The sequence below is a fragment of the Athene noctua genome, chromosome 13 (assembly GCF_965140245.1).
Source record: "Athene noctua chromosome 13, bAthNoc1.hap1.1, whole genome shotgun sequence".
In the NCBI taxonomy this organism is placed as follows: Eukaryota; Metazoa; Chordata; class Aves; order Strigiformes; family Strigidae; genus Athene; species Athene noctua.
In genome coordinates, this window is record NC_134049.1 from 18,387,647 (window position 1) to 18,402,456 (window position 14,810).

The window sequence follows — 14,810 nt, forward strand, 5'->3', positions numbered from 1 at the left end:
ATTTAATAATTGAAATTAAATAAAAATAATAGTGATAATAGTAATAATAGAAAAAACAAACGTGCAATGCACAATGTGATCACTCACCACCCACTGACCGATGCCCAGCCTGTTCTCAACCAGCGATCCCAGACAGAATCCTGAAACCACCATCCCAAAAACCCAAGTGGAGCTTCCCAATCCACCTTATCTACATTCTGAGCATGACGTTAGACGATACAGAATAATCCAATGGCCAGTTTGGGTCCGTTGCTCTGGCTGTTCTCCCCCCACAGCTTCTTGTGTATCTGCACACTGGCAGGATGTGACAAGTTGCAAAGTCCTTGATTTCTCAGCAACAACTAAGAACATCAGTACGTTATCAGCATTCTTCTCGTATCAATCCCACACTGAATCCAAAACACAGCACTATTCTAGCTACTAAAAAGGAAGGAAAAAACCCCACCAATTAGCTCTATCCCAGCCAAACCCAGGACAGTCATGATCATTTAAACTGCCCCTTGTGACTTGCACCCACTAGCACTCCCCTCTCTCTCACAGCTTGCAGGTCATCTGGGCTCTGGCATTAAAGAGGAGTGAGCATCAGAGTTACCTCCTTCCTAAAAGGGAAATAACTTTGTTAACTAAGTTGATATTTATTGACTTTAAAATTCTGCCTGAAATTGTATGGCTAGAAAACTTTATTTTGCTACTCCAAGAGAAGGAGAAAATGCCTAACTTCATCCATTGGGCCACTGCCTTACTTACTAATGCACACTCTGCCTTCAAGGTTCAAGTGGGTTTCAGTGTGCTGAGCATACAGGGAGGCCTGCTTACCTTCTCTTCTGCCCCTTCCCACTAGCTGACTGTCCTGGTGGGATTCTCAGATGCAGACCAAGGATTGCACAGAGCTCCCAGAGAACTCAATTTATACAGAATTCGAAGGAAAATAGTTTGTTCTAAAACATAAGGAACTGCACACCCATTTCTCACTATCAGGTAGCATCTGTTGTTCTGACTGCTGGAGGTACACAAAGGACTTTTCTCCAGATAACTCATGTTTGCGTTTATTCCCGGGAAAGTAGAGTCACCCTGATGGAGGAATGCTCAGTGGGTACATCTGTCTTACCCACAGTGCAAAGTGCCTACCAGCTACGTACTAAACAATGCACCTGCGAGTACAGCGTGCTCTGTTGCTTCCTCCTGCATGCAGCCGTCCTGCTGCTTTTGGTGGGAGCTTTTCTCACATACAGGACTTAGGAGCGGGAAGGGCTTATGAACTGCATGAAGATGAAGCAAAAGATAATGTGGCTGGCAACTTTCCTTTCCTTTGGCAGCCCCATCCTGTTCTGCAACAAGCCATGTTGAGAGAGGCCTCTTCTGCACAGACTAGTGTTAGCACTATGCTAACCTCTGTCTCGATGTTTGCCATGGATCTTGAGGCAGCCTCTCAGCTATACTGGCCCTAGACCATTTAAGGATTAAAGACATCTCGGACTTTGGACATAACTTAATATTCTTTGACAAGCGAGTCATACAGCAGAATTCTCACTGCAAATGTCTGCCACTGCACACAGCTGAAATTTCATAAATGCTGTTCAACCACCTAAAGCTGAAAAAAGTAACAACTTTATTATCAATGTATTTTTAGTGCATTTCTTGGATTTTCCATAGCAACAGCAGTTACGAAGGGCAGAAGGTGCTCTCCTGTACCATTCTAACATTCTTAGGTTTGTTGGTTTTTTTCCTTCCTTCTTCCCAATACTTCCATGAGACTGAGAGATTCTGTTAATGAAAACACAAAAATCTTCCTTGGAAAAACACAAGGAAACCTCTACAATGTGAAAGCAGTAAGTTACTTTTGGAAGATGATGGTAGTATCAAGCATTTCAAGAGAACAGACTAAAAATTGTCATAAATGTAAAATTCTTCACACCTAAAGTGTAGATTAGCAGTAGAAAACCTATCAGCATGGAATTGCAACGCATCATACATGGAGAAAGCAACAAGCTACAGCACAGCTGTGCACACTGTGTCATCCCAATCTAGCACTCTAATTCTGTACTAGTGATAAAAAAGAGTGATTAGCTTCGCAGCAAAACCAAAATATAAATTCTTCTAGTGTAATCCTTGTTCACTAGCGTTACTGAAGGTACAGTCCAGGAAAAAATTCCAAGTCTAGATCTCACGCAGCAGTGGTTGCACTGTAAGGAATTGGCACTGCTTCCAGGAAGACCCGAGTATGCTGAATACCAGTAGCAAGTGCTGTTTTTGCAACATATCTTTCTTACCAAAAAGAAAATATTTGTAACTGTAGCAGATTACAAAAGAAGACTGAGAAGTCTGAGAGTTCTCGTGTATTTCAACACTGCTTCTTAGCAATTTACAAAGCAGAAATGGAAAGGGAGATTCAAGAAAGCCACAAACTCCCTCTCAAGCAAATCCACAGAACAGATTCTTTGGGTATGCTAGCAGCAGATCACCTTTCTGTACCTCTTCTGCTTATTCAGAGACACAGATTATGGTACACACTGCACAACTGCAGGATTTTTGAAGTTTGTCCTGAAATCTGGGGCGGGGAGTGTGTGTGTGTCTGTCACAAAAATGCCCCATTTAAAACCCGAGTAAAACCACTACTTCTGAATCCCCAGTTGATTTCATATTCTTTGCAATGGAATTCACTGATTCAACTTTGGCACAATGCTTGCTCTTTAAAAAAAGGAAGGAAAATAATCACTATCAAAAGGCTAAATGCTGTTTTAAGACTTAATATTTTAGGAGCTTACCTTGCAGCCTTCACACGTAATGACACCATAATGGATTCCTGATGATTTGTCTCCACAGATCTTGCATGGAATAATTTCAATTTGAGCTGCAACAGAAGCACGCATCCAGTTAATTACATTTTCTTTTAAACACCTTATAAAAGCATTCCCTGATCAGCATTTGTACAGTGAAAACTAATAACCTGCTAAACATTATACTGCATTAACTATTCATTGCTGAACTGCAAGGGTCCCCTAGAGCTTTGGACTAAATTATGGCTGCTCGTTATATAATAGCTTTTGGGTTATTAAAATGGGTCATTTGAGAAGGTGTTTAGAGAACCCACAAGAAGGCTAGAATCAGCATTTCAAAGCCAAAAAGAATAGAAGAGTTCACATTTTGGCCAAAGAGCTAAGATGACACTAGAAGGTTTCTTCCAATCTTACTCGTGTGAGATCGCAAAACATCATCTTAAAGTTTGCCCTGCCTGACAATGAATGCAACACCTCTACCAGAGGGATCACCATCATGCCATCCAGTTCACATGACTGGCCAATCCTAAAGAGAAGCAACAAGGTAAATAGCAACTGCATTTTACACTAGAAATCCAAAATTCACGTATCTGAATTGAAAGTGAATTATCAGCATGTATTTGTGTATTAGCTACCACAGAACAAATGAAGGAGGAACGCAGAGCAGTATTCTAGTCAACTTGCAAAACACAAAGGAGTTGGCACAGTCTGGAAAATGCCATAGATGTACTTGATACGAAAGCCCTGATTTTTTAAACTGAACTTCAGACATGTAAAATATACTTACTGGATTCAGTTTAGTGTGTGACAAAACTCTGCATCTAAGTCACAGAACCTTCCCAACTGAATCCATGGATTTAAGAAAGGACTCCTGTACGCTCAGGTATGCTGCCTTTGGAGTACAGGGCTGCAGTCGTTTTGCTAGCAAGTCTTTTTGGGATAAGACCATGCTAAGGCAGTGCTTTAGAGTACCAAAGAGCAGTAGACCACATTTTACATATGCTTGCACGTGCTCACACAAACACAGCCTGTATGCATCAGGTCCATAACAAAAACACACCAAGAAAGCACCTTCTCTACCAGTGGTGTTCGGATCAGGCTACACCAGTTTTCCCAAACAGGCTTAGTCGAAAGAGAAATTCAAATGCAACTTCTGCTGTGTCGCTAACTGTGATATATTAACAGTCAGAATTGCTGTTAATATCCTGTGAGAAACTAAAATCCATTCACAAGATAACCCTTCTGTTTCAGAGAGCTTTTATTTCATCTAGTTTATGGCTATCCAGACTGTGACAACACATAAAATGGCATCTAGTACTGTCTTACAATGCATTAGCTTAACTTTAGTTGTACTCTTGTTTTCAAAAAGTCACGTCCACTCTTACAAACATTGCATTTTACACGCCATTAAATCCCTAACCAACTGCTTATTATTAAACAAGAATCATCTTCCAATGCTGCTGTGTGCTCCATTTCATTGCAGCTTGACATCACAGCTCAGGATCAGACAAAAACTAAACTGTAAAACCAGAAGACTTTTAGCACAGCACTGACTGTGCTAAAATACTCCTTCAAAATATTCTCCAGATGACATTAAATGCAGTGATCAGAGCAACTGAGTAGCACCCAAATAGTCCCCATTTGCGCCCAGAAGCCTAAGAGCAGCTAAAATGCTCTGCTGAGGAAAGCAGTGCCCAGCAGCTCTGGGACTGCATTGCTGTTTTCCCGGCAGTTCCCTATCAGCAGCTTTCAGAATGTTTTCATACAGCAGGACGCTACTTGCACCTGCCCCCATCATAAGGATCTTTGCATTCTTGACCTTTAATCCCCCACCTTCCCTGCAGCAACAAAACGACAGGCTGAGATTAAAAGGTCTGTTTAGGACACTTAAGGAAGGAAATACTCCTTCCCTGCAGTTCTCCAAAAACGGCTTTCATTTCACTTTGCTCTCAGCTAACACATTAAACACAATGGTGCAGGAAGTGAACTAATAAAAGGGAAAATAAAGTGTATGCTATTTTATTAAACTGTTAATTATTACTAGAGCATCATATGTCTATGGACAAACCTTGAGCAGAAAAGATAGCATAACCCCACTGTACATCAACACATTAAACAAGAGACTGATTCAGTCACAGAAACTCAAAATCTGTATAATGTGCAGTTCAAATTCTGAGAGCAATCCTGTGGGCAAATTCCAGAATAGATCTACGATTCCCAGTTGTGCCTTTTCAATATATGATTATTTTTCTACTCTGTTGCAGCGAATCAGCAGCCTTCTCCAACTCCTTTGACAGGGTAGTGACAAGGCTTATCTCAACAGCTACATGGCAACGTATTTTTTACATTTCACTTTTATATACATAATTACTGCCTTATTTTGAAAAGGTATGATATAATTGGATCTTGTTTATCTACAATCTCCAGCACATTAGTTAAATCACCCATGAAGCCTGTCTATGCAACGTCTATTTCTTCAGCAACAGGACATTTGCAGAGTGTTTTTGAAGGAATGTAACATGCCTTCAAAGTGATGGCCTAAAGCTAGGTTACTAATAGTCTAAAAGGTGCCATAATTAGTCCCAAATGCATTTTCCAGAGTGCTTTACTGTTAGAAGACAATCTCCACAGATTCACAAGTTCCTGCTGTGCCAGCAGTTGCTGACCGTTGTCTGTATGAGCAGCACTACCAAATCAGGTATAGTTTTGGAACTACAGATTTCCCTGAATTTACATCTTCAAGGTACTTTCAATTAAGCATGCAGCATTTAAAACTTCAACTTACTGTTTCATTTTGAGATACAGGACAGTGGGATGAACCCTAGAAGCATAATCACTTGGGACTGCCACAACCAATCGTATTACAAATTAATGCACAGAAAGACATCAGATCAATTACTGCTCCACGTGGTTGTCTTTGCAAATCAACTCATTGAAATGGAATCCCTGTTGCGAGTTCATACACTTTCCATATAGCATGAAAGGACTTAGATACTTTAAACTTACTAAATGCAAATTGCCTGTGCCAAGATTATGCATTTTTCTTATGAGGGTGAAAATATTTTCCCCACTTTTAACTTTGACATGCAAATATGTACTTGCTAAAACCTTGTTCTTATGCAAACAAGGCAGGTGGGAAATATTTTTACATGTCAAGAATATGTTCCAACTTGGTTTCTCACATTCCCAGAGTTACTTAAAGCTTCCTACTGTGCTCACATTAATTGTACCTGTTCTGTGCTTACATATATTTATATGGTATATTTTCCAAGATTATATAAAATACTCTAATTCATGCTTTAGACTAGAATTAGCCTAAATTACAGTTTACAATTTCTGTCTCCTGGGGTGGTGCTCAGGCTGATTCTGGTTCATGCATGAGCAAATTATTTCTTAAATATGAATTGCAGAAAAAAATAAACTCTTGTGGTTGCTTAGAAACCGCTACAGATACCCAGGTGACAGATGTAGTTTGTATTGCCAGATTAAAGGCCTAAGAATCTTTCACACCCTGAAATAACAGTGCTCCAGAATACTACCACGGATGTCCTGTGCCAAAGGCAGCAATGAATAGGAATAAAAGCCCAAAAAACCCACCATGAGCACAGACAGCCAGTGCAAGCATCGAAAAAGTTGCTACAAAAACGGCTCCTGAGAGAGAAGTGACCATTAAGGGCTGGAGGTAGTAATCATTATGAACTGATGTCAAACACAAGGCAAACTCATCTCCATAGGAAGGGCGTCTGACATCCACTAAGATCTCTCAGTGTATGTGACTAACATGTCGCTATTCCTATCACCAGAACGCCTGGGAATCTTCCTTCTGCTGTAATGTCATATGATCTCCATTTTAAGGCAGGAAAATTGAGTGCGGACTCCGATTTGCTCAAAAATCAGACAGAACAGGAACTTGAGCCCAAGTATTACAGGAGAAAAAAAGCCTGTATTTTTCCCCTGAACCTTTCTTCTTCCTCCATCCACTGTTTTCACTTGGCAATTGTCTGAAGTAGCTCTGGTATGCTTAAATTACACGATTGCCTCCACCTAATTCCTGGTGAACAAGCTTACCAAACAACCAGAGAGACCACCAAACAACATCCTTTTCTGGCATCTGGAACAGAAGAATATGTCTTACTCCCTCCTACTCCAGGCTTTGCTTCCTTCCCCAAATCTGGAACAGTATCACTGGCCTTGCCTGCCTTTTCCAAGCTCCCTCACCCAACCAACCCCCCCTAGACATTCCTCTCCCTCTTTATTAACTCCTGCATCATGAAATGCTGCTTTATTCCTTATACGGTTTGAGCAGCAGAAGAGGAAACAAATCGTAATTCTGTATTGGTAAGGAAATGCTCTGTAAAAGCTCATCATAATCTTTAGTTTGTTCCTTTCTAGCTCCTTGGGCAGACTCCAATCAGGACAAGAGCCCATATAGCTAAGTAAAGCACAGAGCATCTTTCTCCCCAGTTCTCCCACTGAAGTAGAAACACACTGAGCCTCAACACAGGAAAGTGTACTACCAGTCCACCCTGAAGAAAACATTTGTCAAAAGAATAACTATTTTCCAAAGACAAAAGTTTTTTCCTTCCTATTAGTGTGTCTAAAGTTTGTTTGTTTCTAATGAATTAATTGTCTTGGGTAGAAAAAGGATTTCTCCATTTCTCCTCCTGCTTTCACAGCATTATTTTAAAATTGTACATTCACACAGATCATGTTATTTTTTTCCCAATTCACAACAGGTATGAAACTTCAGATTTGGTATCCTGGGAAAGGCTCTCCAATGGAAGCAAAAATTGGTCCTCATTCCTGCCTTTTAGATGAGATTCACTTAGCTGACCTGAGCTATATTGAAAGCTGGGTAATTAGCTGAAGTTAATTGTCTTGTCTGCTTCTAGAGTGATGAGGAAGGGAGGAAGAAAGAGAGAGAAAAAGAAGGGGAGGGAGAAAGAGAAAACGAGAAGGAAAAAGGAAGAAAGGGCATGATTCATCTTATGCAAGACAAGCCAGATGAATGAGTGAGTGAGTGAAGGAGCCTCCTCTTCACTCACCAAAGTTGGAATTTAACAGTACCTTAACTACAAGCCTAACTTTTGGAAGGTCAAAGTCAGGCAAATCCTATTGCCTCCTTTCTCTTCTATTTCTGAAACAAAAAAAATTAGCATTTTCTGGAAAGAAAAACCTGTGTAGGAAGTGCTCCCTTCCCTTCCCATGGTACACAGGGTCCCAACTGCCTGTGTACGCTGGCACCATTGAGATGAGTATTTCTGTGGAGCTCCCCATCACAGCTCCCACCCTTCAGCTCTCAAGGTAGCAATAGCAAGAAATTACAGGTAGACACATTCCTTTTTTACTCAGGGAAGATGGACTTGAGCACACACTGGTTAGTCTGCCAGACTGGCCTTTAATTCTTAAAACCTCTGTGGGCGCTGAGCATCCTTCTCCAAGCCACTGGCTGAGGAAAGCACTGTAACCAAAATTGCTAGCTGAGGACTTCCCTGGAGGCTTGATGTGGGGGATGTACAGCAGCCAGGACTGCATCTGGGATCTCTGGGGTCTCAGGGTACTGCTTAAGAAGTTACACCTCCTTTGACTGCAAGAAAGGTTTAAATTCCTTTCCCTAGATGTGACTCGCCTGTACCCCACTTCGCAGGTTATGCAGCATTTTGCAGCTAATCCAGAAGGGCTTTGAAATAAATATGATACATACACAAATTGGGCTAACCTGCTTCTAAAGGGATGCAGTTTGTGCCAGACATCACTGCTGGTGCTGTTTGTAAGTATATTGATTAAATTAGGAGGCATACATATTCACTGGCATATTCATACATATTCATTGACTCAAACAAGGGTACTGCATGTAATGTGGTATTTAAAGCTACATAATATCTGATCACAAACTGAATTAACAAGGAATGATTTTACTATATAATATTCTAATCTTCCTGCATTTTCAGCTTCATTACCTAAATAATTTGTTCTGTCATGTACCCTAAGTAATTTGAGCTGGCTGCAAATTACTTGCCTCCAAACACCTGCAGCTTACAAACGCTGCAATTCTACTAAATTGAAAGCCAGTGGCAGCACAGCTCTGCCCATGCCATTAATACACTACATCAAGTGGCCATCTGTCCACTCATATATATATATATATATATATATATATATATATAAATACTTAAAATCAGTGTACTTCGAAGGATAACGGCTGGTTGGAAGACATCTGAGGCACTTTTAGAATACACAGCAAGTGTTTTGATCAAGAGCTGATGGAATTTACCTGCCCGCTCCTTGTGTGAAAGGTTTGTTTATTCTATATACAATTCCCACTGTAACAACATTCTGGCCACAGGCAGGCCCGCTGGAGATTGCAATGACACAGCTAGTAACAAGTAGCTCCCGAGAAGAACAAAGCCTGGTACCCTGGAGATTTGTGTATCATGATTGGATTTTCTGGAGTCCAATAAGGTTGAAATTCCAGCAGAAGCCTTCCCAGCATGTGGGACATTCCTTGCATCTTCCTCTCCTTTACAGATTCTCCTATGTATAGCTGAGCTCAGACTGCACAGTGTCCCTCAGTGGAGTATTAGTTGGGATATCTTTCTGGATACGATTTTCAGTTTTCATGAAACGTGTAAGAACATATCTTTAGGACAGCTGATGCTGTCTTGAGCTTGGATGAAATGTTTTTTGAAATAAGGAGGACTGGAGTGATGGGCAGAAAACCAGACAAACACAAACAAGCTCTCCAAGCCTTGTTTCCTTAGGAAATCACACTAGTAATAAAATAAAATAAATACTGAGGTTATGCTGGTACAAATCCTTTGAAGTCTGTGGGTGTGATGGGTGGAGTAGAAACGAACATGGCCACCAAAGTATTAATTAAATGTACAGTATGAGCAACACAAACACATAAGGCAGAAATGCTGCAATGCAAAGACTGGATCTTTAGGCCTGAACACAGCTGAATCCCTCTTAGTAGGTCACTCGATACTGTGCAGCACTCCATCATGTTAAAAACATTCAGCTTCAAAGCCTATTTACAGGAGATGCATGATAAATGAAAAACCTGAGCACTTTTGGGGCTTTCAAGACTGACTATTAGGAATAAATCTAAATTCTTTCAGCCTCTGCTACTGATTTGGACACACTGAAGGGAACAGTGCAGTAAGAGCTTGTATTCTCATGCCAGGATCACTGACATTTATGTTTATTGTTTTACTTAAAGCCAAGAAATTTTACTTGCACAAATTTTAATTTAAAGAACTAAAGCCTTGCTATCACATGAAGATCTGGCTTCAAAGATACTTGAATACCTCATGAAAAAAGGCAGTATGGAAAATGGTTTGGATTCTCTAATAGGCAAAACTTTCTGTGAAGTTGTTGTGAGGTCTCTAAGTATATTTTTAATGGTATATTCAAATAGGAAATTTCTGAAAAACTGTAATAGACCATCCTAATATTATTAATTTTTCTTTATAAAAATTAAACCAAAAAGAAATCCCAACACAAACAATCTAGGACTTTTACAAGTGTTTAGGAGCACAAAACAAGCTAAAAAACAATTTAAGGTTTCAGAAGAACTCAGAGAGATGAGATGTTTGCTTCCTCTCAGTCATGTGTACAACACTATGGGATCTTTATTTTCCTTCTGTATAACAGTCTTAGATCTTTCCACTGTCTTTGCTTTATCCATCCAGAAATATTCTTGGTCTTTTTTGATCCAGCAATGCAGCTTGGTATCTGAACATCTGCACCACCAAGCAACTGAAGACATATTTTTTCTTTTGAGGAAAAAAGACCAGCAATATAGTTTGCAGCTGAAAATGAAATGATTTGATTTCCCTTGCTGAAGGAATGACAGGTAGAGACAACTCTAGCTTGGGACTCTGGTCACATTATGAAACCATACCACAGACCAAACTATAACATCAAAACACTGAACTACAAGTCTAGGCTCAAAATAATCAGGACTGCCACAACCAGACATGCTCAGTTGTTCAGGAGCACAGAAAAATAGTTCTTTGGAGAATCCAACTCCCATTACTTCCTAGGGCATACAACTAACATCCTCCCAGTTTGTGAGGTCTAGGGAGTTCCAGAAACTCCAGCTTTGTTACTGCTTTCATGAACTTACATCAAACACAATCACGAAGATGGCTGAAATATATACCAAGAGATGTACACTGTAGCAAGACAGAGAATAAGGATACTAACTCTTTTGAGGAGAAAATAAAACCAAGATAAACCAAAGCACCAACTCCGAATACAAATTCTATATTTTTATAGTGGAGGAGATTCATTCACTAGGCACAACACACAGGCACAGTAACAAGACATAAAACAAACTTACAAGGGGGAAAAAAATGAAGGGAAAAGTGTGTTATGCAATGTCCTATGCATTTCAAAGACATTATGATTATTTCAATATGGTCAGAAAAGATTTCTAGATTTCATAGAACACCAGTTTTGTCCCATTACATTTTGGGGGAACATTATTCTCTCCTGGCATGAGAATATGAATACTTTCTTTCTTTGTGGCTCAGGTGATTATGAATAAACATTTAACTCCTTTATTCCTCTCTTCTCTGGCTGAAAATTAACAGTAGTTATACCAGCTATGATGAACACAGTTTGGAATATGATTAATTTGAAGACTGGGCTAAATGTTCTTCCACAAGAAAACACACTGACACTGCAAACGTGATTCTTTTTAATGAAATGTAATATAGTTTTAATCAAAGCCCTGAACTGCATGTCAAGAAATAAATACTATAATCCTCATTCTAGTGCTGATTTGCTGTGTGAATGGGGACAATGGGGACACTAGTTCATGTCTCATTTTCTCTATCTACGTAATCAGGATAGTTTTTTGTTATCTACAGCTATCTTAGGTGACTGGTATTACTGTCAAATCTTGGGTCTTGGTCTTATGACCCAAGAAACTAGTGAGCAGACCTCCACACAAACAAATCCCCAGTGTTTCGCACTGCTTAGATAAAAGTTGCCACAAAACTATACAATAGGACTGCTAGTTGTCTGAATTTTGTTAGCTGTTTTTTTTTTTTAACTTTTAAAAGCAAAGCTTACAGGTTTAATTACACAGCTACAAAACATTGCTCTTGACAACATTACACAAAATACAAGTTTTAGAAGCAACACGGGTGTGAGCTATTACCACAGTAACTGCCAACCCTGACTTCTGCTCTGATTTGCTACTGCATTTATTCAGTAAGCAGCAAGCTAGTGCTTATGTCAATCCATACTGTGTGGTTTGACAGGACTCTTAAGAGTTCACTCAGGTTCCAACACCCCTAATGTCTTCCTACAGATAGCCATTAACCTTGGGCATTTAGGAAAAGGAACACCTGCAGCAGGGGCATAAGCACAGTTCTACTATAACACAGTCTGTACCATGCTGCTAGAACAAACAAACGCATAGTCCGTCAAAATAAAATTTAAAAAAAAAAAAAAAAAGAGTAAAAAAAGAAAAAAGTAAGAAAAAAAGTGAGCTGGTAGGCCAAGATGCATATGCACCTTGAGGCAGGGAAAGTCCCCTTATACACAATCACACTGAGGTTTCTCATAGTCTGCAACTTTTACATTGGGAAAAACAAATCTATGCTGATTTCTCCTGCTGTCCATATGTTGGGCTTTCATTTTGTAGTATTAGTGGAGAGGAAAACAGAAAGTGAAATCTGCAAGAGAACCTAATTCAGAATACATTTATTTGCTAGAGCTAGATGAACAAAAACCCATTCTCCTCCCCTCCTACCATAAAAAAACCTGTACTGAAAAGCATGTTAAAAAGTGTAAAACCCAAATGTATTTGTACTTCTGTTCAATTTCCCAATTTTCTGCAAGAAACTAATAAAGACTTTATTTTAATAAAGGAAGTCTTTGAATAATGCACCATTTCAGAGGGAAAATCTAAGTAACCTCTGACATTTGCTCCACAGATTAATGCAGAGAGCCCCCATTTTATATGAAATTTCCTACTCTCAAGTGTTGGACCTGGCCTTCTGAAGACTGGAATTTGTTAATGCAAACACTGCCCTCCCACCTTCTTTTCCCTAATTAAACATACTGCCTTGGGGGAACAAGTCAACATTTCTGTTTATTTGCTTGCAGTAGGAAAAACAAACAAGAATTTACCAACCACTTGCCAATTTTAAGCACCACTTCAGCAAGTCAGCTACAAGTATCAGCACAACCACCTTCACTTCAATTGTTTTTCACAGGTTGCAAATAGTCTTAAGTGATCAACACTTTGAAGGCAATCATTTTAGTCCCTATTACTAAGTGTATAGTTACTGTATGCAGGATTATGGGAGTAATTTAGTTGCTAGCTAAATTAGACTAGCGTTCATTAAAGAAAGATCTTTTACTAGCTTTTTTGAACAGTGGTAAATGGGTACTTGGAGAGTCTTAGACTTCCTTTTATACAATGTCAAACCTCCTTCATTTGATTTTAAGAAGCTATGTACATTTATACTATCCGTTTGCAAAATTAAATCTCAGTTCAGTGGTCTCATTAGGCTATCTATTAGTACAAATCAAAGAACATCTACAGTTACTAGACTTGAAAAGAAACACCACACCTGGAAAAAGCTAATCACTTGTAACATAGCGTCAAAATTATTAACAATTTCAACTGAATTCATTTACAAGGAGAGAGGCACCTGAATCATTAAAGGGACATTAGGTCAGTGAGATGACAAGCACCGCTGACTGTGGATAAGGTGGCAATTGCATTTCTTCTGCTCATATGCACGTAGCTTTCAGATCAAGCATTAATAATTCCTGACATTACTACTTAGAAGGTTGTCTCCTATTAGCAACCCTTCACTACCACATGTTCTGTATCACAATGCAATGACTATTTAGTCAAGTTCCACTTTAATAGTTTGTTTCCCTAGGACAGCTACAGGCAATTTGGAAAAATGAACACAGAATGAACTCGGAAGTGGTAACAAAGCATGGGGGAACACAGTAAGGTAAATGTCCCTTTTTGTCATGATTCAGCTTTGTCCTGCATTTTGCAAGGCTACACAAATTTCATTAAGGGTTTGGCCTCTGCAGAAATGACAGGATGTATCACTGTATGTATTGAGAAATGGGACTTTGTACAATTAAGTTAAGGCCAGAAAAATATGGCTGGGGCAGAAGACACTTCCTTAGAAGAGAGCTGCACTTTAAGAAAAGCCACTCAAACCCTGAATTTACTTCTAGAAGAAGAAGTAGTATTTCACCCAGACTAGAAACTCCATCATTCTGAAGTAACTACATCTGCATTTTTAAGATATTTTCTCTTTCTTTTTGGCTGTACGTGAATTTGATGTCATTAAAAAGGCTTCCTTTGATGCTGTATGCCAAGTAGAATCATTAGTTGCTCACAAAGGTGTGCTCTAAATGTCTAGTTTAAATTTTCATTTTCAAATGATTCATCTAAGAGATGAACAATAACAACCAAAAACAACTTCAGAACTCTAAACAGTAAAAAGCCTTTTAGCTGCACTTACTCATTTACTAACTCCCTCCAAAACCTCCTTTCTGGATTCACATAGCAGCCAATACTGAGCATGAATTCTGCAGCTCCTTTTATGATATACGGCTATTAGATGCAAACCACAACTAGATTCCCTCAAACCTACAGAGGAGGTTCTTCTGAAGGCTGTATCCTGCATCTTTCTAGGGGACATGGGGTCCCTTTTTTTTCCAAGTATACCTTCCATTGCCACTGTTTCTAGTGTATGTGTGTTGTCACAGACCCTCTTTGCAAGTCTTCTTCAGGAGTCATTAGAGGATTAATGAAACTGAGGGACACTCCAGAGGAAGCAGCATCCTCAGCAAATGTAGCTTCACCTACTCACGTAAGTTTTGAAGGGGGGAGCACAAAATACATTAATTATATTTGTTTCCTCCATTTAAAAGGAAATGTCACTGAAGTCTAAAAACAAGCAAGGGTTTACAGCTGATATATGTTTCCTTGTACGTATTAAGACACTAGAAAGTAGAGGCATCAAGAGCTTATAGGTT

The 14,810-nt window shown here is 39.4% G+C and overlaps 1 protein-coding gene across 4 annotated transcripts in view; it reads right to left on the reverse strand.

The window, feature by feature from the left end:
- RORA (RAR related orphan receptor A) overlaps positions 1-14,810 on the reverse strand; it is a 373,598-nt gene that overhangs the window by 17,940 nt on the left and 340,848 nt on the right. For all 4 annotated transcript variants that reach the window (XM_074917720.1, XM_074917717.1, XM_074917718.1 and 1 more), the window contains one exon: positions 2,766-2,851. In XM_074917720.1, coding sequence (XP_074773821.1) covers positions 2,766-2,851 — 86 coding nt within the window. The remainder of the gene's footprint in view (positions 1-2,765; positions 2,852-14,810) is intronic.